Source organism: Penicillium waksmanii, assembly GCF_028829765.1.
Source record: "Penicillium waksmanii strain IBT 27052 chromosome Unknown utg000010l:1.0-3698451.0:1.0-3701458.0, whole genome shotgun sequence".
Classification (NCBI taxonomy): domain Eukaryota; kingdom Fungi; phylum Ascomycota; class Eurotiomycetes; order Eurotiales; family Aspergillaceae; genus Penicillium; species Penicillium waksmanii.
In genome coordinates, this window is record NW_026643256.1 from 3,088,666 (window position 1) to 3,109,275 (window position 20,610).

The 20,610-nt window shown below is 49.1% G+C and overlaps 8 protein-coding genes across 8 annotated transcripts; 5 read left to right on the forward strand and 3 right to left on the reverse strand.

Annotated features, from left to right (window-relative positions):
* Positions 1–4,065: 4,065 nt before the first annotated feature.
* Positions 4,066–4,996, forward strand: N7481_013109 (putative NUDIX family hydrolase; the record flags this gene model as incomplete). Its single annotated transcript, XM_057272328.1, has 2 exons — positions 4,066–4,389; positions 4,487–4,996. The coding sequence occupies 2 exons, from the start codon at positions 4,066–4,068 to the stop codon at positions 4,994–4,996; spliced, it is 834 nt and encodes a 277-aa protein (XP_057116516.1).
* Positions 4,997–5,168: 172 nt separating this feature from the next.
* On the reverse strand, positions 5,169–6,565 carry N7481_013110 (MutT/nudix family protein; the record flags this gene model as incomplete). The annotated part of the gene is made up of 4 exons (XM_057272329.1): positions 5,169–5,407; positions 5,500–5,740; positions 6,240–6,332; positions 6,515–6,565. 4 exons carry the CDS (start codon positions 6,563–6,565, stop codon positions 5,169–5,171), a joined length of 624 nt encoding a protein of 207 aa, XP_057116517.1.
* Positions 6,566–7,483: 918 nt separating this feature from the next.
* On the reverse strand, positions 7,484–8,306 carry N7481_013111 (HAD family hydrolase; the record flags this gene model as incomplete). Its single annotated transcript, XM_057272330.1, has 2 exons — positions 7,484–8,236; positions 8,298–8,306. The coding sequence occupies 2 exons, from the start codon at positions 8,304–8,306 to the stop codon at positions 7,484–7,486; spliced, it is 762 nt and encodes a 253-aa protein (XP_057116518.1).
* A 2,133-nt stretch (positions 8,307–10,439) lies between these two features.
* On the forward strand, positions 10,440–12,456 carry N7481_013112 (initiator tRNA phosphoribosyl transferase family protein; the record flags this gene model as incomplete). The annotated part of the gene is made up of 5 exons (XM_057272331.1): positions 10,440–10,795; positions 10,996–11,030; positions 11,147–11,319; positions 11,492–12,179; positions 12,314–12,456. The coding sequence occupies 5 exons, from the start codon at positions 10,440–10,442 to the stop codon at positions 12,454–12,456; spliced, it is 1,395 nt and encodes a 464-aa protein (XP_057116519.1).
* Positions 12,457–12,575: 119 nt separating this feature from the next.
* N7481_013113 (aldo/keto reductase family protein) lies at positions 12,576–13,669 on the reverse strand (the record flags this gene model as incomplete). Its single annotated transcript, XM_057272332.1, has 3 exons — positions 12,576–12,911; positions 13,001–13,497; positions 13,540–13,669. 3 exons carry the CDS (start codon positions 13,667–13,669, stop codon positions 12,576–12,578), a joined length of 963 nt encoding a protein of 320 aa, XP_057116520.1.
* Positions 13,670–14,236: 567 nt separating this feature from the next.
* Positions 14,237–16,393, forward strand: N7481_013114 (alpha-actinin, sarcomeric (f-actin cross linking protein); the record flags this gene model as incomplete). Its single annotated transcript, XM_057272333.1, has 4 exons — positions 14,237–14,340; positions 14,386–14,452; positions 14,528–16,135; positions 16,208–16,393. The coding sequence occupies 4 exons, from the start codon at positions 14,237–14,239 to the stop codon at positions 16,391–16,393; spliced, it is 1,965 nt and encodes a 654-aa protein (XP_057116521.1).
* A 588-nt stretch (positions 16,394–16,981) lies between these two features.
* On the forward strand, positions 16,982–18,546 carry N7481_013115 (putative RNA binding protein; the record flags this gene model as incomplete). The annotated part of the gene is made up of 6 exons (XM_057272334.1): positions 16,982–17,020; positions 17,089–17,172; positions 17,246–17,389; positions 17,448–17,479; positions 17,741–17,810; positions 17,866–18,546. 6 exons carry the CDS (start codon positions 16,982–16,984, stop codon positions 18,544–18,546), a joined length of 1,050 nt encoding a protein of 349 aa, XP_057116522.1.
* A 570-nt stretch (positions 18,547–19,116) lies between these two features.
* On the forward strand, positions 19,117–19,998 carry N7481_013116 (non-canonical purine NTP pyrophosphatase; the record flags this gene model as incomplete). Its single annotated transcript, XM_057272335.1, has 6 exons — positions 19,117–19,287; positions 19,342–19,415; positions 19,475–19,553; positions 19,675–19,711; positions 19,776–19,840; positions 19,921–19,998. 6 exons carry the CDS (start codon positions 19,117–19,119, stop codon positions 19,996–19,998), a joined length of 504 nt encoding a protein of 167 aa, XP_057116523.1.
* Between the last annotated feature and the right edge of the window lie 612 nt (positions 19,999–20,610).

Sequence of the window (20,610 nt, forward strand, 5' to 3'; positions counted from 1 at the left end):
GGTTGAGTATTAGCTAATAAACTTCTTCTCTCTGATCGTATTTTTGTGATTTTCACAAAAGAGGTCTAGAAAGGGGGGGCATAATGCGAGAGTTTCGAGAGGGGGGGGGGGTGGCGAAGTGAATCTGGGCGCGATCGATTGCGCCGATGTGGGGAAGACCAACTTGTGAAAACATGAAATAGCAGCAAATGGGGACTTGGAAAAGTGAGAAGTACTGACGTTCAAGTTCACTGGTAAACTACTTAAGCGTCCGGGGATCCGGAGGTTTCTTCGACTAGTGCCCAGGTGGGAACTGGACTATCCTCGGGACTGGGCCCAAGGGGTTTATATCGTTTGTTTCAAGTGATTATCTACCATTCAAAATACTCCCACTTAACTGGTTCCAAGGCACCGAGCTGGCTGCACACTACGTTAGCTCGTAGCGTAGCAAAAAAGCAAAGTGTGGAGGCCACTAAAATGGGTCCGCGCAAGGATCACTCTTGAATCGAATCGCGTGTCGTGTTGTTAGCGGTTGCCTGCAGCCCAGAATTCACCTAGGCGACTGCAGCTTGGCTCATACCATGCGCCAACCCGCCGATCCTAGTCGATAACTGAACGCTAGATTACTAGTACCCGGTTTATTCCATTTGATTATAGACATGATAGACCATTCTTCAACCTCATTTTTGCTCCCATCGCCATCGCCCTTGCCCAGGGCTATAATTTCTTTTTGGTGATGGTTGTTATGATGGCTGTTGTTGTTGTTGTTGTTGTTGAACTCTATGCTAACCCGTTCGCATGCCCCAGCAGGGCTGCCCGAGGGGCTGGGAAGAGGCGAACTGAAACAAATGGAGTCGCACTTCCAAGGTTGGAGTGCTACAGGCAACCAATTTCAAGACGATGGATCAGTCTTTCTTCTGATTAGATTTGGACCTGAAGAGATGCCCTATTCACGCCTTACTCTCGATGCATACAGCATGATGGATCTCAAGGCGCGTTGCATATGCGTGGAAGAATCGGGGAACCAAGTTGCTGGGGAAGCCCCAGCCATGTATACCTACATCGCATTTGCAGTGGGCAGCAGTTCCAGGGTTAAACCACCCAGCAACTTTCAGCGGCCAAACTTCATCTCCAATCTCCCCGAGCGTCTGTCAGAGCCTCGAGAATTTGAGGTATTTCGTCAGTACTCCGTACGCCCTTGCGTTCTAATGACCTCCGATCTGTCACCGCTTCGCGCTTAATCCCGTTGGGAGCAGAGGTAAGTCTTCACCGACTTTCAACGGAACGTTTTCCCACTGCACTGACCACAATACTGGGCCCCAAAGCACTGGAAGTCCAACGAAACCAAGGTAATCAGGCTGCGACTCGGGCGTTGCTCCTCTTTCTCCGGGTTACTTCCCCCCGATGAAGGTGAATGAGCGTGCTCAAATCCCGCATTTGATTTAATTACTCAAATTCGGGTTCTGAAATAGAGACCCAAAGTTCATCGGGCCCCATTTTCGGGGCTGGGGTTCCCTAACCATTCCCTCGGTCAACCCCAAGTCATCTAACCATAGATGGTCTGATCATCGTATCCGACGCCCAAGGATTTCTCTAACGATGTCATTATTTGGGTCCAATATACTGTCTGATGATCCCGTCTAATGAGTGTATCGAACCCCAATATTGTGAGAACACATGGCTTTCTAGCATGCCGAATGCGAGAGCGCATGAACACGTCGGCATGCTCTTATGATGCCTTGGCTTTGAGTATCTTTGACTACGCCTCGGGATACCATAAACCCATTTGCAGTCACTCCGCAAAATCACACATGCTGATTCGCACTTCCGCACGGGGCTTATTGTAGGTCCGGTCAAATCATGCTTTTTGCTCGTACTTCTAGTTCTGAGTCTGCCATAACAAGCTAGCTTTATGTTGGACATAGGCTACAGCTCCCTCTTTCCATGCGTCAGCCTGGTGACCTCTTGGCCGGGATTTGATTGTATTACAATCGTCGTCCCGGCTAAGGTTCAATGGAAGGAGGGGGTCGCCTCGGCGCCCCAGAATCTCGAAATTAGCTCCTTAATGTATAGTAGCACGTAAATTGGACTGGGAATATTCGATTATATTTACCATAGCGGAATAGCTAGGCTGTAGAAGTCTCCAGTCAAGAAACTTCAATTATAGAATTTCCTGTCTATGGTTATGCATCATGCGACAGGATAGATTTACTTGTAAATGCTATGGCGCAGCTTGCTTTCCATGACACCCTACAATCTGGGATAGTTTCCGGGCAACGTCCAAGCAGAATTCTTATGTGGAAACTAGAAAGTTTTATGAAAACGAATTAGAAGATCGTCGGAAAATAATATCCAATACGAAACATCAAAATATGCTACGCTAGCCATATTTGAGCCATCGTTTTCATCACCATCCCACCGGTTGTCCATAGCACTTTCAAATCTAAATTCGTCCTGTGGTTCGCAAAAGGCAACCAACAGGTTGATAACCCCTTCCCCCAGGGTTGTAACTCGCCGAGATACCCCTGCGTTGAATCATTTTCTCGGCTATGACAAGTAAGGAAGACAGGGATGAAGGAAACAGAATGATGTGGTGGTACCATGGTTTTTTTTTTTTTGTTTTTGTTTGTTCTCGCCCGGGTGAAGACTAGGCCAAATATGTGACAGGCACTATCTCCCGGCCCTCAAACTAAAGAAAATTAGCCATGATTCGCCGACAGGTGCTTCTTCTAAGACGATCACCGTGATAATCTCATCAGCCATGGGAAGTGGAATAGTAAAAAAGTACGGCGGAGTTGGGGGCGAAATCCTGTTCTGTGCGGAGAAAGGGGGCCGAAGGATCGAGCTTATTCCTCGTGGTTCACCCGGGTTAATGTGGGTTGGCCACTAGCGCGGATTCTAGACGACAACGAGAATAATCCGTACAGCTGTGCTCATGCATATGCAGACTAGTAGCTGCCCGCTAGCTTCAGAAGATTCTCATTGGCCATCCTTGTGACTACTCTTTATTCCAACCGATCCTGTTTCTAGGGTACAGCGGCAGAGCCAGGCATCTGATAGCTCCTTTCTATCACAGATGAGGGGATGGGTTTCATTTAGAGAGCTAGGAGTCTCGCAGCCGAGCGACGCGCATGATCACGGAACGATAGGGCCATTTGACACGGTCAGATGGATGAGGAGCCCTGAGGCTGGGAGCGGGGCTGTATGCCTCTAGGCTCTAGCCCTCGTAGCCTTATGCCTATCGTGAGATTTTTCAAGTTGCATCCGTGTGGATTCGACTAAGCTGACCGGAATGACCATCGGGAATTCGTTTGCCTCCCTTTATTGGGAATGAAAGAAAATTCCAAGCCGAACATGAGTCAAAGCAAACCCCGAGCTTCAACTTCAAGTTAATAGTCTAAGAACTAGTCCCCCTTGTTGATATGTGTATAGTCGTAAGCCCTGGAGTAAAGCTATAGTTCAGGTAGTAAAATGTACAACTTGCAAGGCTGAATTTGAACCTTTGACACCGGGCATACCAACCTTGTGATAATCTTTTTTTTTAAAAAAAAAATAAAAAATAACAAAGTAGCAAAATAGCAAAATAGTAGAATAGTAAAGAATTGTATTCATTAAACAATTATTCATGTCATTAATATTTCAAAAAAGATAATATCGACAGCTGGTGAGGCTGGCTTCATGCAATCGCGGCCGCGAAAATCACCACGTCATAACGGGGGCCGAGCAAGCAAGCACCCCCAAGTTCCACGCCAACCACCTCTCATCAACCTCAGACCACATATCCACACCCACACCCGCTCCAACCGACCACCTCAAAATAAAATTTCCCGATTCAAAGGCGTGCCTCGCAAGATCATCATATTCCCCCAAAAAACAAATACAGAAATCAAAAGAAAAGAAAGTCGCCAGGACTCACCGCCTGAGATCAACCATTCCAAACTCAACAGATCCATGCCCGGATACTGGAGACTGCAAGCTACCGCCAAACACACGAACCTCCACCTGTCAGTACTAGCAAGACTACTACTGGGCCCGACTAAATCGGGACAAATATCATCTCGATTCAGCAGCACACCAATCCGTACCATGTCTTCATTCACCTTACCCGGGTCCCCCAGTACGCGTGTGAACGTGAACTCCACGCCTGATCTCTCCCAGGACGACCTGCTGTCGTTTCCTGCATTCGATACCTGGATATCGACGCTGCAGGCCTCTTTGGCGCAACAAAAGAATCCGGGACACGAATTTCATCATGATCCGTATATCCTGCGTCGGATTGATGTTCAGTCTGTTGACCGATTTGGCGGGAGTCGGTTGGGGTTCGTCAAGTTGAAGGCTGATGTATCGAATGGTGCTGGTGAGCATTTACCCGGTAGTGTATTCTTACGTGGTGGCAGTGTTGGTATGCTTGTAAGTTGTCACTTTTCACCTAATTTTTTTTCTTCTTTTCTTTTTATAGCTACGCAGCTCGGGAACTCTCATCTGACCACTTATCATTCTTTTCTAGCTCATCCTTCAGCCTGATGATATTCCTGCTTCACAAGAGCAAGGCAAACAAGCAATACTCACTATTCAACCTCGAATCCCGGCCGGATCCTTAGCTTTTGCCGAGATCCCCGCGGGAATGCTCGATGATAGCGGGACCTTTGCTGGGGGTGCGGCTAAAGAGATTCAAGAAGAGACTGGTTTATCTGTTCAGCAGGATGAGCTGATTGACTTGACCTCGCTGGCTCTAGGCTCTACTCAGGAAAAATCGGGAGAGACTTTGCAGAAAGCGGTGTATCCGTCCGCTGGGGGAAGTGATGAGTTTATTCCCCTTTTCTTATGCCAGAAGCGTATACCTCGCAGGGAGATTGAGGAGTTACAAGGAAAATTGACCGGTCTACGGGACCATGGAGAGAAAATTACGCTCAAGGTGGTGCCCCTTGAGAATCTGTGGAAGGAGGGACTAAGAGATGGCAAGACTCTGGCTGCCTGGGCTCTCTATAAAGGGTTAAAAGAGGAAGGGAAACTTTAAGCTGAGGGGCCATGAATAAAAGTCGCATAGACAAATTTCTAGACAAGGACCGTTTAAGTTCTTATTTGAACTGATCTCGCCAGTGTGTATCCAGCGGCGATGAATTTTGATTTACAGTGTATATTCTTCTTGAGAAACTGTTCACATATGCCCTTGCTGAAGTGTCGCAAGGTTACAGCTTCAGCTTCTTCGCCAACTCGATACCCTCAGCAAGTGTACCAACCCGAGCATCAATAGCATAGCCCTCCTTCTCAAGTCTTTGTGTCTCCGCGAAAAGGGAAACCATAGGAACAGAAAAGCATTCAATGAACTCATTGTCTTCGAGCTCCGGCTTCGGATTTTGGTTCTCAGGCAGCGTCATATCAACGCGCACGTGGACCATATTGAGATTAGTATTACAAAATCCAGGATCTGGAAAGAAAGAAAAAAAATGAGCCATTTAGCCCTAGCTCCGTTGCCTTGAGATACTCCATAAAAGTCTATACATGGGGGGGTTGACATACCATTGTACATGATCGGGCTAGTCTGCTCAGCCACACCGACGTAGCCGGTCTCCTCTTTGAGCTCACGGACGGCGCATTGCTCGGGAGTCTCGCCAGCGTCAATGAGGCCAGCGGGTATCTCAATAACGACCTTGTCAATAGGGGGCCTGTATTGCTTTTGCAGGAGCAGCTCAGGCCCAGTGGATTTGGTGAGGATGGTAACGATGCCTACACCATCGATTTCGCAATTGGCCGGGCGGGTCTAGCAAATATCCAGTCAAAAGAAAGGTTCAAAGAAGGCGAAGGTGACGTCGACGACCACTGCTCTGATCCAGAATATGGGAGGGACATCAAATGAGACAAGGGAGATTAGGGGTCATGAAACGGTCTCATGTCAGATTTGAGGCCACCAATTATGACAGTGGAGAACAAACGGGGCCCCCACTGATACGACAACATGCGAGATCAGTTCCACTTGTAAGCTTATGCCCAAGGGGAGCCAGTCCATTGATCATGGAAACACCTGTCACAAGGCACGCCTCACGATGCGGCTGAACCCATGTAGACATAAAGTGTAAGGGCGCCAGCTCGGGGTCTCAAAAACAAGAGAAGATATTCAGAGAGGAGAAGGAAAAAAGAAGTATCAATCATGTTCTCTTGGGGCGGTGCAGTGAGCCATTCGGCACAGGGCAGCAATCACGACGCAGAATGCAGAATGCAGAATGTACAGAACGAAAAATAAACGGATGGCAAGGGCTTACCTGTCGCTCTCCCGATTCCCATGTTCTCTCAACTCCGAGCGGATCAGTGTATGTAGTCTTGACCAATCTTGTCCATCGTGCTTCCGCCGGGTCCTGTCAATCGTACATACATCGTCAGATAAAATGAATGAATGCATGGTCCAGATGGGGAGAGGGGAAGTCCCCCGGGATGGGCATCTTTGCTTGCTTCACCCGCTGTGATTGCACTACTGCACTGCCTTCCCCAGGGTGAAGTTTCAAGAAGATCAGAACCAAACGGATCAAAGAAAACATACCAGTGGACCCCGTGAAATAATGGTGGATTTGGCTTGCGTGGGCGACGGCATGGTATCGTCAAATTGTGAAGGAGTGTGTGTATGCAGGTGGACGGATAAGAGGTACGTTTGCGCTTTTTCGAAGCTTCTAGACTCGAGGTCGAGTACGCCTAGAAGAATGCCTTGGGCCGCAAAGGTAAATTCAAAGCTAGGTACTCCCAAAATGTTGCAGAAGTGGAGGGGGGAGAGGGGCACGAAGCCCGGGTTCGTGGGGCTACGAGCAACTACTGCTGGTGGGGTCTACCCTGGGACCTTATCTAATCATTTACCACGATGGAAGGCTACCTAGGGTAAAACCTGGGTTCTTTGAGAATATCGTCTCATATTCATTCAATGTTTGTTATGAATACGAAGCACGGACTACAGGCGAGGTGACTGCCGGGATTTGATCTTGGTGTTTGGCGTGAGGATGAGAATGGGAATGTTACGAGGGAATGCCTCGGGATCTAAACATGGGAACAACTTGAACTACTAATCCATACAACATTCAATTCCGTGAGTTTTGAAACAAAGGAATATTTTCTTCATGCGAGTGCGGGATTTGCTGGAATCCCCAATCATTTCCGAATAAAATTCTATACTGGAGCCAGGGAGCGTACTTGTTCAACATTTCGTTGTCCTATGAAACCTGTCTATGCGAAGATTCACGATACTACCTAGCGATACAAAGAGAAAAGAGTCGGCCATAGCTGGGCCAGGCAGGCCGGGTGATGTTCCCAGAGTTTCAGGTGCCACCATCTTTATAGCGTTGTAATGAGCAATTAAAGCTTATCGTTGCGATGGCAGGATAATTAAATGCAGGACAGACGACGCCATCTAGGTCCATGCAGAATACAGGTAAACCCAACAAAAGAAAAAAAGAAAAGCTCCAGAACGACCATTCGCTTGCTGTCATGATTCATGCGCGTGAGAAACATTGGCTAGGGTCGATCACAGGCTGGACTGAGGAACCTCGGCGGGGGAGTTCTCGATGAATTCGAGGCATTTGTCGAACTCGGCCCAGTCGTACATGACGACCTTTGCTCCGAGATCAGTCAGGACTTTGGCCATTTCGTCTTGTGTCTCCTTGCCATTATAGCTTCCGACATAGGCAATGGTATGAATACCGGCACGGATTGCGGAGAGTGCACCAGACTTGCTATCCTCGATGGTGACCGTCTCCGCGGCAGTCTTGCCGACTTGCTGGAGGGCGTAGAGATAGATAGCCGGGTCAGGTTTGGAGGTAGGCTTTGGCAGAGAGGTAGCCGCGCTGTATACCTTATCCGCGTCAAAGTATTTGTCCTGGCCGACCTTCTTGATGGAGGCGACGACGCGACGGAGGGCCGACGAGGAGACGACGGCGAAACCGTACTTCTTGGCGGCATAGAGTCGCTCTAGGACCTCGCTGGCGCCGACACATGGTTTGGCCTTGGCCTCGAGCTTCGCAATGACCTTGTCCTCCTCTTTCTTGACGTAAGCCTCCAACTCATCCTTTTCCAGCTCGAAATTGAACTTGGACTGCAAGGAGACCATCATGCCGCGGAAGTTCTGGCCGACAAAGTCCTTGATAAGCTGATCGCCGGTATAGCGGACATCGATGTTGCGTGATTCGAGGATCTCATTGGCCAGGTCGGCGCAGGCCTCGAAGGCCAACTCTTCCGAGAGGACAAGAGTATTGTCACAATCAAAGAAGATCTCGGTGATCTGCAGGTCATCGGTTAGCGTCGGTGGGGTCAGCGGGCGAGGGGTAATGGGATCACCGGACTTTAGGCATGGTGGGGAAGCAGGAGAAAATGTCCGAGAACGGATTCCAAACTTGGGGTAGGAATTGAGGGAGAGAGTTATGCGGTAGTTGGGTTGGGAGTTGGTAGGAAGAGAGTTGGGGGGGAGAGTTGGGAAGAAAGAAGAGAGAGTGAAGAATAAAAGGTAGAGCGGGGTACGCGGAGTACAGCAACAACAAATACAAATGCAACAAATACAAACCAGGAAGGAAGCAAGGAAGGACGTGCCCGGATGCTTTTAAACAGCAGCCACGACCCTCTCGTACAACCAACGACCAACGGTGACGCCCGTTGAGGAAGGAACCGGATGAGGTCATGCCGAAAGTACTGGTACTTCTATTTGTATGGTATCTAATATACCATATTTAGTACCCATTTGTACCCGGTACTTCATTTGCCCCCACCAGCCAAGTTCCCACCAATCAAATCGCCCACCTTGAGTCTATTCGCGGCTTAGCGCTCGCCCTGGCACTCATGGAAAGTCGCAGAAGGTCACTGGTTTCACAGCGCCGAGCGCCGACCATCAAGACAGGGGAAGATATTTTAAACATCTCCTAATGGGCGTATCTACTTGTATACCCTGTCGTTTCTTTTACTCAAGCTCCTTTCACGTGGTTGAAGGTTTCATGTCCGTGTTCTATACGGGATAGGGCGACAATGTGACAACTCTGCAGTCGAGGAACGTGCATTCATTCACTTTCTTACTGGCTCTGCTGTTTAAGTCCCAAGGCCCGTTCTCACCTCGTTCGGACATTCGTCTTGGCTTTGATCTCTCTGGCCCGCTGGGTTTCGATATCACCCGGTCTGCACTACAGGGCACATACCAGTACTATAGAAGGAATACAGGGATGGGAACCGTCGACTACTAGCCTATGTATTGGCTCTTTTAATCTCGTAAGAAATAACCATTCTATTGTAATTTAAATATTTGGTAGTCTTCTAAGGTTGCATTGAAAACTGATAAATCCCGATGATCGAATATATTGGATTGCTGGTCAATACTTGTACACTCTGCTTTGGACCAAATTCGTCGGGTATTGGAATTGCCCATAACTAGTAAATACAAAATGATATGTGAGATGATATCCATGATTGATCATGTTTGCCATTTGTCAGAATGCTGCAGTCCTTTGACTACGCCTTCTATATAATACCTCACTTTCCCATGTATCCTTCATTCCTGCTATCCAACCATCAATTTCAAGTCATCTTCATCTCCGCCCGCCTCAACCTTGGAGTACGTAGCATCCCTACGTATAGATATCCAAGGCTATCGTTGAAGCCCATAAGACATTGTTTATAATTCTATAAATCTTGCAGAGAGTCACTGTCGGTTCTCAGGTTATCTTTCCTAGCGGAAGAAAGAGAATTGAAAGTGCTTTCCCGCATTTATATATGACGATAACCAAGACGTCAGCTCGGCCATGGATACATAGCAGCGCACTATACCAGTAATTGTAAAACATTCATCAGAGATAGAATAGTACAATTGTCTATCTACTAGTAGTACTAGGTAAGCATCAGAATAGTATCTAGTATTCAAGTTTCATTTGAGCTAAATTACTAGTATGCTACTACTATATAACCAGTAGTATATCGATGAATATGGAGGGGGTTTGAGCTTGCCCGGGTAGACAAACTTCAATATATATCACCGATAAAGAGCCGAGAAAAACCCATCAAATCAAATCACATCTAAATCGCTCATTCAGATCTACATTCGGTTCTTTCCAGCGCAGCCGACAATAACCCGGTGAACTGACCATGGAAGGTGCGCCCCCACAGCACCCGAAAGCCCACCGCCCGATTGGCGGGACATCATCACCAACGCATCCAATCTGCATTTCGCAATCGACAGATTTTCTTCAGCAGCTATACTATTCGCAACACCCCTGCATGAGACGGTATATTCTACAGCCACATACAAGTCCGCCCAGTACCGCCCTAATCTCAACGCAGCCAAAGATATCACTGTCTATCAACATCACCGCGGGGCCAATTCCGGGCACGGTCTTAACTCCCATCTGGGCTACTGCTACTGCTACAGCTACAGCAGCGCGACGCCCTTTTCAAGTTCACCCTATATATTACCAAGTCCAAGTATATTATAAATCCCGGCAAGTATAATGGCCAACCAAGAATCGGCAGAGACGCCAGGCGCATTTCCGACGCTGGACTCTCTTCTTTTCCCGTCCGCACAAACCTCCATTTCACAGACTCTCGCTTCCTTGCGTAGGTCTGCACTGTCTGTTTCCAATCGGCTGAAGTCCATTGAAACAGATGCGGAATTTGTGCGCGAGGTCGCAGAACATTATGGACTGCCGCTTGTTGCGAATGAACGCTGTGGGAGCTGGTATATTGACCCCGAGACCAAGAGTGGTAGTGCTTATTTTAAGAGCACGGATGGTCACAGTGGACAGTGGGATTTTAGCTTTCGTAGGCTGAATTTGCAGCTTCTTCCTCTGGCTAGAGAAAATGGGGGGTTAGTTCCGTTCTTCTTTTCAAGGGGGTGATTGTTGTTGTTCTTGTGGTTACTTTGACGTATGGTCCTGCTCTGGTTTCTATGGGTTGGCTTTCATCCATAGTCATACTCACGACCATGCTTTGTGCCAACTATTGAAGATTTCTTGTCTTGTCTATGTATAAAATCACCCAAGCTAACAGCTAAACTTCCAATGACAGATGTGTTATCGTTGACTCGACCCGCCGAGGAAAATGTACGTGAGAGTTGAGCATCCTGACCCAAGCCACCAACCATTCAGTCACAAAATCAGGACTTTCTTTGTCCGGAGTTCCAGAGAAGAGGCATACCGCTAACCAACTATATCCAAAGTGATGCCAGACGCATTATCCAAAACAATCCCTATCTGGGCCGCCGTCGTGAACCGCACACTCTTCCCCACCGAAACAGCATATCACCCCGTCCACCTCCCACCAAATTACCTCGGCGCATCAGAAGAAGCCCAGATCAAATCCCGCATCGATAGCTTCGTCGCCTCACTCAAGGTAAGCATCCATCCAATAGTTAGCAAGCGACCCAAAAAAAAGTGTCAGCACCCTACTCTAGCCCCTCCTTCACCCGGGTGAGAGCAACGACGAGGGTCGGGCACCAGACCAGACCAGACCAGACACACATACAGTACAACAACTCGAAACTAACCCAAACCAGAACCTAAAGCTCGATCTTAATCATCTACGCGAACAATTAGGCAAACCGATCCGCATAGCATGGGCCAATCGCAGCTACTTCCACCCAACCGATCTACACAAGGGCGATGGATATAACCTGCTCGTGTTGTGCTCCGCGTCGCGGCGCGTGCAGGGCGCAGAGATGTCTGAGGGTGGATATATCCAGGGTGCAGGTGATGATGCGGAGGGCTGGGCTCATGGGCTGACGCCGCCGGTCTTTTGGGAGCATCGTGCGCGATTGAAGGGGACTTCTGAGGAGGAGTTGCCTGCGCTTATTGGGGAGTTGATTGCTTCTTCTGGACCGGGTCAGGGTGAGGGTCAGGGTCAGGGTAATGTGGCGCGTATCGCGCCGACGAGGAATTTGTTTATTGGTGTTAGTTCTGGTGGGATGGGGGAGGCGGGTTCGTATGATCTTGTCATTGATTGTAATGATAATGGCACGGGCGAGGGCGAAGAAGGGGGTTCCAAGCCCAGTTGCAAGAAGTTGAATCTGGGCTGTGCTTCCGGGAAGCTGGGGAGTCGAGATCTACGGAAGTCGTTGGATCGAGTGCGGGAGTTTGTTGCGAGGGAGTTTGCGGAAGACTCTTCGCGGTCTTTGTTGGTGACTTGTGAGAATGGGAAGGATCTTTCGGCAGGGACTCTGCTTGCGATTATTTGTCTTTTTTACAATGATCAAGGTATGTATTTGCATTGTATGCAGTCAAGAATCCCGGGTGATGGATTGCTGGATAGATTTCAATCGCTAGATGGGAACGGGAAAAGAGGGAATCAAAAGACAGAAACCAAAGAGAGACTAACTAGTGTGTTCTAGGGGAATTTGACATCTCACAGGGCGAGCGCAGTGTCGGCAAACAATACATCCGACAGCGTCTTGCCTGGATTGTGTCATCGAAGCACGACGTGAACCCGTCCCGCTCAACGCTTCAATCGGTCAACGCGTTTCTCATGTCATGATGTGGATGTGGATGCGGATTTCCGAATAGAAGAGACCGCATCTTCAGGGTGGGGGTCTGGGACTGGCAGAGTGGCCAGTATTTCTACTTGAGGAATCAGGATGATGCACGTCCAAGCGCTCACTCGTTCTCAACAGCCTCGACAATAGCCCCTGCGCTTCCCTGATCAAGCGAGTCCAGCAGATCCAGATCGTCGGCACTGAGAACAAAGTCGAAAACGTCGGCGTTGGCGGCGATCCGCTCGGGGTTGTCTGTCTTGGGCAATGGCACCCAATCCTTCTGCAGTGCATATCGGATCAGAACCTGTTGTGTGGACTTGTTGTATCTCTGAGCCACTTCGACGAGTGTGGGATCGTTGGCTTTGTAGTTGCGCACGATGGGGGAGTAGGCTTCGACGACGATGCCGTTCTGCTTGCAGTATGCGTCGATCGTCCGCTGCTGACACCAGGGGTGGAGCTGAGAGCATGTTAATATTCAAATTCGAGTATAGAAAGGTGCCTTTCCTTGCGAAAGGCGAAAGGCACATAAAAGAAATGTAAATTTACCTCAATCTGATTCACATGTGGCGGCCACACCTTGGCGAAGGAGCGCAGTTCCTCGATATGCTTCACGCCAAAGTTACTCACGCCGATGCTCTTCGCATGGCCCTCCTGGTGCAAGCGCTCTAGTGCTTGCCAGAGCTGCTTGCGCCCCGAAGGACCAGAGCTGGAGCTGTGAATGAGGAACAGATCCACGTATCCATCAGGGCCGCCGATCTTCTCCACGCTGTCCAGCAGCTTCCTGTAGGTTGCGTCGGTCGAACCGGCGGGGCTGAGGATTTTGGTGGTGACGAAGACCTGATCGCGGGGTAGACCTGAGGAGCGCAGAGCTTGACCGACTTCAGCCTCATTGGCGTAGAATTGCGCGGTGTCGATGTGACGATATCCCACGTCCAAAGCCTTGAGGCAGGACTGGACGCATTGGTCTTGCGGGGAGCGATAGACGCCGAAGCCGAGGCGCGGGACGCGCTGGGAGTTGGGGAGGGGGGAGGGTGTCGGTGATGCTGTTGATCGGCATGATGTATATTATCTCCTATACGAGGAACTGGGGAGGGAGTCGAGGGAGAAGGTGGTGAGAAGGGGGGAGGGAAGAGTAAGAACTTGAAGAAGAGAGAAATCGAAGAGGCACAGCTCGATGAATCCCCTCGCGCCCCGCTTCTTGCCGGCCCACGCCATTGGAGAGGGATGATATCATTCGATTACTCACTTTTTTCTGCTTCTTTTTGCTTCTTTTACAAGATTAGTTGGAATTTTTCTATTTCTTGCCCTAGCAGAGGGGATTGCGAATAAGCTAATTTGGGATTAGGCGATCACATCATCGTGGTGTGGATTATAGTAGTAATAAGAAAAGCATTGTGAGGTACGAGTATGGTCTGACCAGCTAGCCAGCTAGATCAGCCAGATCAGACTAAGCCATTCAGCTATACTCAGCTACAATAGTACTATACCAGCTGTATACTCAGCTCAGCTCACTGTGTACCAAGAATCGGTGGTTGCTGGGGTGATCGGCGGCAAAGACCATCCCCGCTCCCCCCTTGACTTACTCGATTCAACTGGACTCGATCGACCGGGATTTTATTGCCAAACGCACCTCCTTTGTCCCTCTGACTTAGTCTCTCTCCTCTGGAAATTAGTCGCTGATCTTTTATTGCTCCCCCCTCCCCGCTCAAATTGCAATCTTCTGCCGCCCTTCCCCTCCCCCACCGCTATCTTTCGTCCCAATCAGCCCTGAATGTCGTCAACATGTTGACCGTCGAAAAGCAATGGATTAACGTGCAACAAAAGACCTTTACAAAATGGTTGATATTCCTATCCGGCTCCCTTCCCCTGCATGTGGCGCGGGAACTGTCGAGAGACAGCCTCGAACTTGAACTGACCGCGTGATGATCTAGGCTAAATGATAAGATCAAGTCCCGGGCCTTGGCCATCGAGGACCTGGTCACCGATCTCTCCGATGGAGTGAGTTACCTTACCGTCATGGCAAAGCCAGCCACATCTTGCGATGTGACGAATACTGATCCATGATGCCTATAGGTTATGCTCATTCACCTCCTCGAGATCCTGGGCAACGAGTCCCTCGGTCGATACGCCTCGAAACCCAAGCTGCGAGTCCAACGATTCGAAAATGTGAATAAGAGTCTCGATTTTATCAAAGGGAGGAAGATTCAGATGACCAATATCGGAGCGGAGGATATCGTCGATGGCAATCGGAAGATCATCTTGGGTCTCATCTGGACCCTTATTCTGCGATTCACCATTAGCGACATCAACGAGGCGGGTATGTCGGCCAAGGAAGGATTACTGCTATGGTGTCAACGCAAGACCGCCTGCTACGAGGATGTAGAAGTCCGCGACTTCTCATCCAGCTGGAACAACGGACTAGGCTTTTGCGCTTTACTCGATATCCACCGCCCGGATCTGATCGACTACGACTCCTTGGACAAGAGCGACCATCGGGGGAACATGAAGCTGGCATTTGATATTGCTTCGAATGAGATTGGAATCCCCGACTTGCTAGATGTGGACGACGTGTGTGATGTGCCTCGACCCGATGAGCGCTCCCTGATGACTTACATCGCCTACTGGTTCCACGCCTTCTCGCAATTGGAAAGGGTCGAGAACGCCGGTCGCCGTGTCGAGAAGTTTGTCAACAATATGCATGGGGCGTGGGATATGCAGTCGGGTTACGAGCGCCGGATGAAAGCACTACTTGCGACGATCCGCTCCCAGCGCGATTCATGGCAGAATTCCTCTTTCGAAGGGACGTACAAGGATGTCAAGGAGCAGGCGCACCAATTCTCTTTGTATAAACGGAATCAAAAGCGTGAATGGGTTGCCGAGAAATCAGATCTGGCTGCCCTCCTTGGAAACATTAAAACAAAGCTTGGCACATATCGACTACGTTCCTACGATCCACCAAAGGAACTCAGCCTGGAGACATGTGACTTGGAGTGGGAGTTGCTGACGCGAGATGAGCACCAGCGCAGTCAACTGATTAACGAGACGATTCGTGATATCAAGAACTCACTGCGTCGATCATTCGCTGATAAAGCTAACGACTTTGCTTTAACGCTCAAGACCTTGTCACTAGCCATCTCTGGCCTGGATGGCGATGTTGAAGATCAATTGGATCACGTTAAAAAGCTCAACGACAACCTGCCTCCTCTTGACGCTTTCCTAGATACCATTGCCGAACTTGACGAGCAATGTGCCGAAGCCAATATTGAAGAAAACGACTTTACAACCTACACCCTTGACGAGCTCTCCTATGAGCTGAGCCTGGTCAAATCCAGCATCTCCAAGAAGCTGGCCTTCTTGGAGAACCAGATGGTGGCTCGCAATATGACCAACCTGACCCCTATCCAACTGGAAGAATTCGAATCCGTCTTCCGCCACTTCGATCGCGATGCTTCAAATACCTTGCACGAATTAGAGTTTTCGGCGGCGTTGGCTAGTTTAGGACTGGTGTATGATGAAGACGAAATGCACCAGGTCTACGTGGAAGTCTGTGGACCCAACCGACTGGCCCAAAATGCGGGTGTTAGCTTTGAGCAGTTCATTCGCTTTATGGTCAGTGTGACGGAGGATCAGAACACAGCCGAACAAGTCTTCCAAAGTTTCAAGGAAGTTGCTGATGGCAAAGTATGTTTCTTTCTTTCTTTCTTTTCCCTCTTTGAATCACCGGCTGTGTTCTCATACTGACGATCAATATAGCCGTATGTCACCGAGCTCGATCTCCGACACTCACTCATCCCAGATGAAGTCATCGAGCACCTTGTCAAGACCATGCCCCAGCATGAAGGTCCTGACATGCTCGAAGACCGGGATCTCGCCAAGTTTGACTATATCAGCTTCATGGAGAAGATGATAGAGGAGAACAAAAGGAACGGAAAGGAGTGAAGAGTGAAGAGTGAAAACAGTATGGATTTAGTTGTCTCTTGCACAGCGTCGCCGGTCATGGTCATACTGGGAGGTCTTGCTTTGATTAGGTGTTGTGATTTCTGGTGTTCCTTGTAGCCTTTGGCTTCTCTGTTTTTGTTCACCTTTATTTTTTCTCACTTTTTTTTGCCTTTCATATTCATCCTGCATCGCTGGGGTTAGGTGGTATTCCCTCTTACATCGTATTTGTTGTGTTCTGTTTGTAACAATTCAGATATCATTGAATGACATCAAAAATATCTAAAGCAAACAACTTCCTTTTACTATTCTATATATCCAAAACGTTAAATCAATTCAAGTTGCTGCTTTGAATCTGATGATTTGAACAGGACGCAAGTGAATGTTGCCCGTTGATATACTCACGTGATTGTGCCCCATCTTGGTCGCGCGTTCCTCGGAGGTGGCGATCATTCCGACCTCGTCCTTTTTCCAAGCGCCCGCAGACCATTAATCGACTGGTCCCTGTCGCAAACTCAAGTTTCATCCTATTCTATTCTCTCTCCGACTACCTCTCAACTACCCGTCCTCCCTACCCCTCACACATACACGATGGATCGAAGCCTAGACGAGATCATCGCCGAAGACACCGTAAGCTTCCAGCTGAACCCGGCACCCCAATGGTGATATCCAACAATTGACACGTTTGATTTACTCAGCGCAAGCCTACTCGTCCCTCGGGTGGCCGGCGCAGCCAAGGCCAAGGCCAAGGCCGTCGCGGCGAACGCGATGGCGTCAGAAAGGTATCTATCAACCAGCTCGGTTCCAATGGAATTGAACAGCAATTGCTGTCGCTCGGCTACAGAACTTCATTAGCTAAACCCAGGCTCTCTATCTAGGTCCGCCCTCCTATTCCTCAGTCGAATCATGTTGCGCCGTGACACAATCGTTGCCAGTCTTCTGGAAGCTCGGAGACTCGCCAACGAGGAGGCCGCGGCGAAGACTCAGAAAAAGCACTGTGTGCATACTTCCTCACCTTACTTGGAGCTAACTCTCTCTCTTCTTGCAATCGCAACAGCCATACCAGCAAGATCGCGTCGACCTAAACCTGTGAGTTGAGAGAGACCTCAGACATCAGATTGTTTGGACTGAATGTGACGTTAACAAAACTCAGCGACTGGGTACACGACAAATTCAATGACAACGACAGAGACTGTATGTTAGTCCTCATCGAGTATGAGAGATCCTTCTCCTGACAATTTACCAGCACGCCCCCGCGGACCCCGCCGTCGCCATTCCCCCGACCGGTATGTGATATGTCTTGTGCTAGATGGAGTCAAGCTTCAATAATATATACTAACATGACCTTAGTAGCGGCTCCGCCCTCACAAAGGTTCGCGTTGAAAACCTTCACTACGATATTACTGAGAGTGATCTTGAAGTACGAACACCTTCAACTTAATTGACTTGGTTTCCTCCTAACAAACCGTAACCAGGACCTCTTCGGCAAAATCGGCCCCGTCTCTACCCTCACCCTCGCTTACGACCGCGCTGGACGCTCCGAGGGAGTTGCCTACATCACATACGCCCATCTTAAGGACGCACACACCTCGATCCAAGAGTTCGACGGCGCCAACGCCAAGGGTCAACCCATCCGCCTGTCTCTCATCCCCGGCCGCCGCGGCGGTGATCGTGGAGGCGATCGTTCTGGTGGCAGTTCTCTTTTCGACCGTGTGGAGCGTCCCGCACGCAATGCTCGCAGCTTGAGCCCTACCAGTGACAACGAGGGAGACAGATCTCGCCGCCGTCGCGGTGGACCTGCTCGTGCTCGGCGCAGCGACGTTACCGGGCCCGCCCCCGATGGCATTGACCGATACGTTCCTGGACAACGCTCTTCCAACCAACGCGGAGAAGCACGACGCGGAGGACGTGACAACAAGCCCCGCAATGCCGAGAATGGCGGTCGCCGTTCCAATGCCCGTCCCCGCAAAACACAGGAGGAACTGGATCAAGAGATGGAGGACTATTGGGGCGGTAACGGTAACGATGCCTCTGCCGAGACTGCCGCAGCACAGCCTGAACAAGCGGTGGCTCAGTCTGCTCCTGCTGAGACTGCTCCTGCGCCTGCTGCTGCTGCGCCCGCACATGCGGATGACGATATCGACATGATCGAATAAACGAAGCTTCTGGTTGAAGGGACGTGCAGGGGATTGGGGGTTTCTAGTTGTGCGTGCCGCATGACCGTGTCTGGTTCAAGCTCGTGAAAGGGTTGGCTAGGCATGCCTCCTAGGATAGAGCATAGTGGATGCGAAATGTACCAATACCATGAAATTGCCGTTCGGTTGGTTTCTAGGGGCTTTCTTATTTGTCATTTAAACCAAATATCAATGGAATGGGCGAATCACTTTACACCTGCACCTGCTCCGACTAGTGTGCGATGCCAGAGCGGTGAGAATCCGATTATTGGGGCATTTATGTATTCGAAAACAACAAGTTCCCCAGTAGATACACGCTTTGTTTCTCGACCGATATTTGAGACTTCAAGTCCCCTCTGTATTACGCAAGTCGTAAGCCCTCCTTTTGCCTTTCAACCTCCCAGGCAAGGATCATCACTCTACCAACCACCGACACGAACTTTCTCGAATATTGCCAGTAGGGAGCCAAAGGGGTTCTACCCAGCTTGGCACTAAGACTGTTACATTCAAAGCCATACTTCATTCGTGATATAGTCCGAGACTAGAGATTCAATGGCCTTGACAAAACTCAACTTCATTACTGGAAACAAAAATAAGCTCGCCGAAGTCCGGTCTATCCTCGGTGACGTTATTGAGGTAGACAGCCAGACAGCCGATATCTCTGAGATCCAGGGAACAGTCGAGGAGATCGCTGAAGAAAAAGCCAGGCGGGCAGCTGAAGTGGTAAGTTTCTCCCCAATTATCCCTGTAATTGGTAATTAACTCTCGATGGAATAGATAAATGGACCTGTCCTAGTGGAAGACAGTGCGCTCGAATTCAGTGCCCTTAAGGGTTTCCCTGGACCCTATATGTATGTCTTCTAGTAGATATACTTCCCTCTGATCCAAATTAGTCCTAACGAATGGCAAGAAAATATTTCCTCGATGCTTTAGGCCTCGAGGGCTTAAATAAGATGCTCGATGGATTTGAGGATAGGACAGCCGAGGCTGTATGTACGTTTGCGTTCTGCCAGGGACCCGGGGCCACGCCTATCCTATTTCAAGGAAGAACAAAGGTGAGAATCACACGGCACGGTCTTCTTAGCTCGAGTCTGATTTGCCTTTATCCAGGGTACAATTGTCCGGCCACGAGGTCAAATTAACTTTGGTAAGTTGATATCTAACCTTTCCTTACAGTCGGGTCGAGATTTACAACTTATGATCCCTCCTAGGTTGGGACCCTATCTTTGAGTATGATGGAAAAGCTACGTTTGCTGAGATGAAGCAAGAGGAGAAGGTAAGATTCTTGTACCCTGGCTGGTTCCTGTCTTTACAGGTAACATCGCAGACAGTCGTAAACTAATAGATACTAATCAGAACTTGGTCTCCCATGGGCACAAGGCGCTAGTAAAGCTGCAGCAGTGGCTGGCTCACGGCCAAGAACAACTGACCTAGAGATATAGGGGTATGGAGGTGGTGTCGGATAAAATAGGTTTTCAAGCGAATAAATGCTGTCATGCCGTGGGTTCTTCAACAGAACCTCCTATTTGATCTTTTGTCTTTGAATCAATTATTCCGATCGAAGTGTAACAAAATTGGTGTTCAGTACAGATTAGTGCATTTCATGTTAGGCTCCGGGGACAAATTCGTATGTGCACAGAGAGAAATCTCACGCTTTTTCGAATTCGACTCTACACTAAAGACGTTCCAATGCTAACACATAGACAGGGTATCCTCTCGGTATATTCGCGTGCATCACTGTATTGAATCCTTACGCTGCATGGTCATAAAATAAGCCAGTCGCACCGTTTCAACCATCAACAATCATCTCGAACTACTATGACACTTTTTCTCTCCATTATCTAGCTCTTTCTCCCTTTCTCAAGAATTTCTGAGGCTCTATAACCTGAAGTTCCTTTACAGTTTCCTACTCCATGGTCTTTGCACGATCTATTGTAGACGGTTTCTTCTATTTCTATCTTTCTTGCCTTTGATTCTCCCGGGGTGTCCCAAAAGGTTCAATTGATTTATACTGATAGTTCCAATCAATGAAGCCATTCTTCTGAA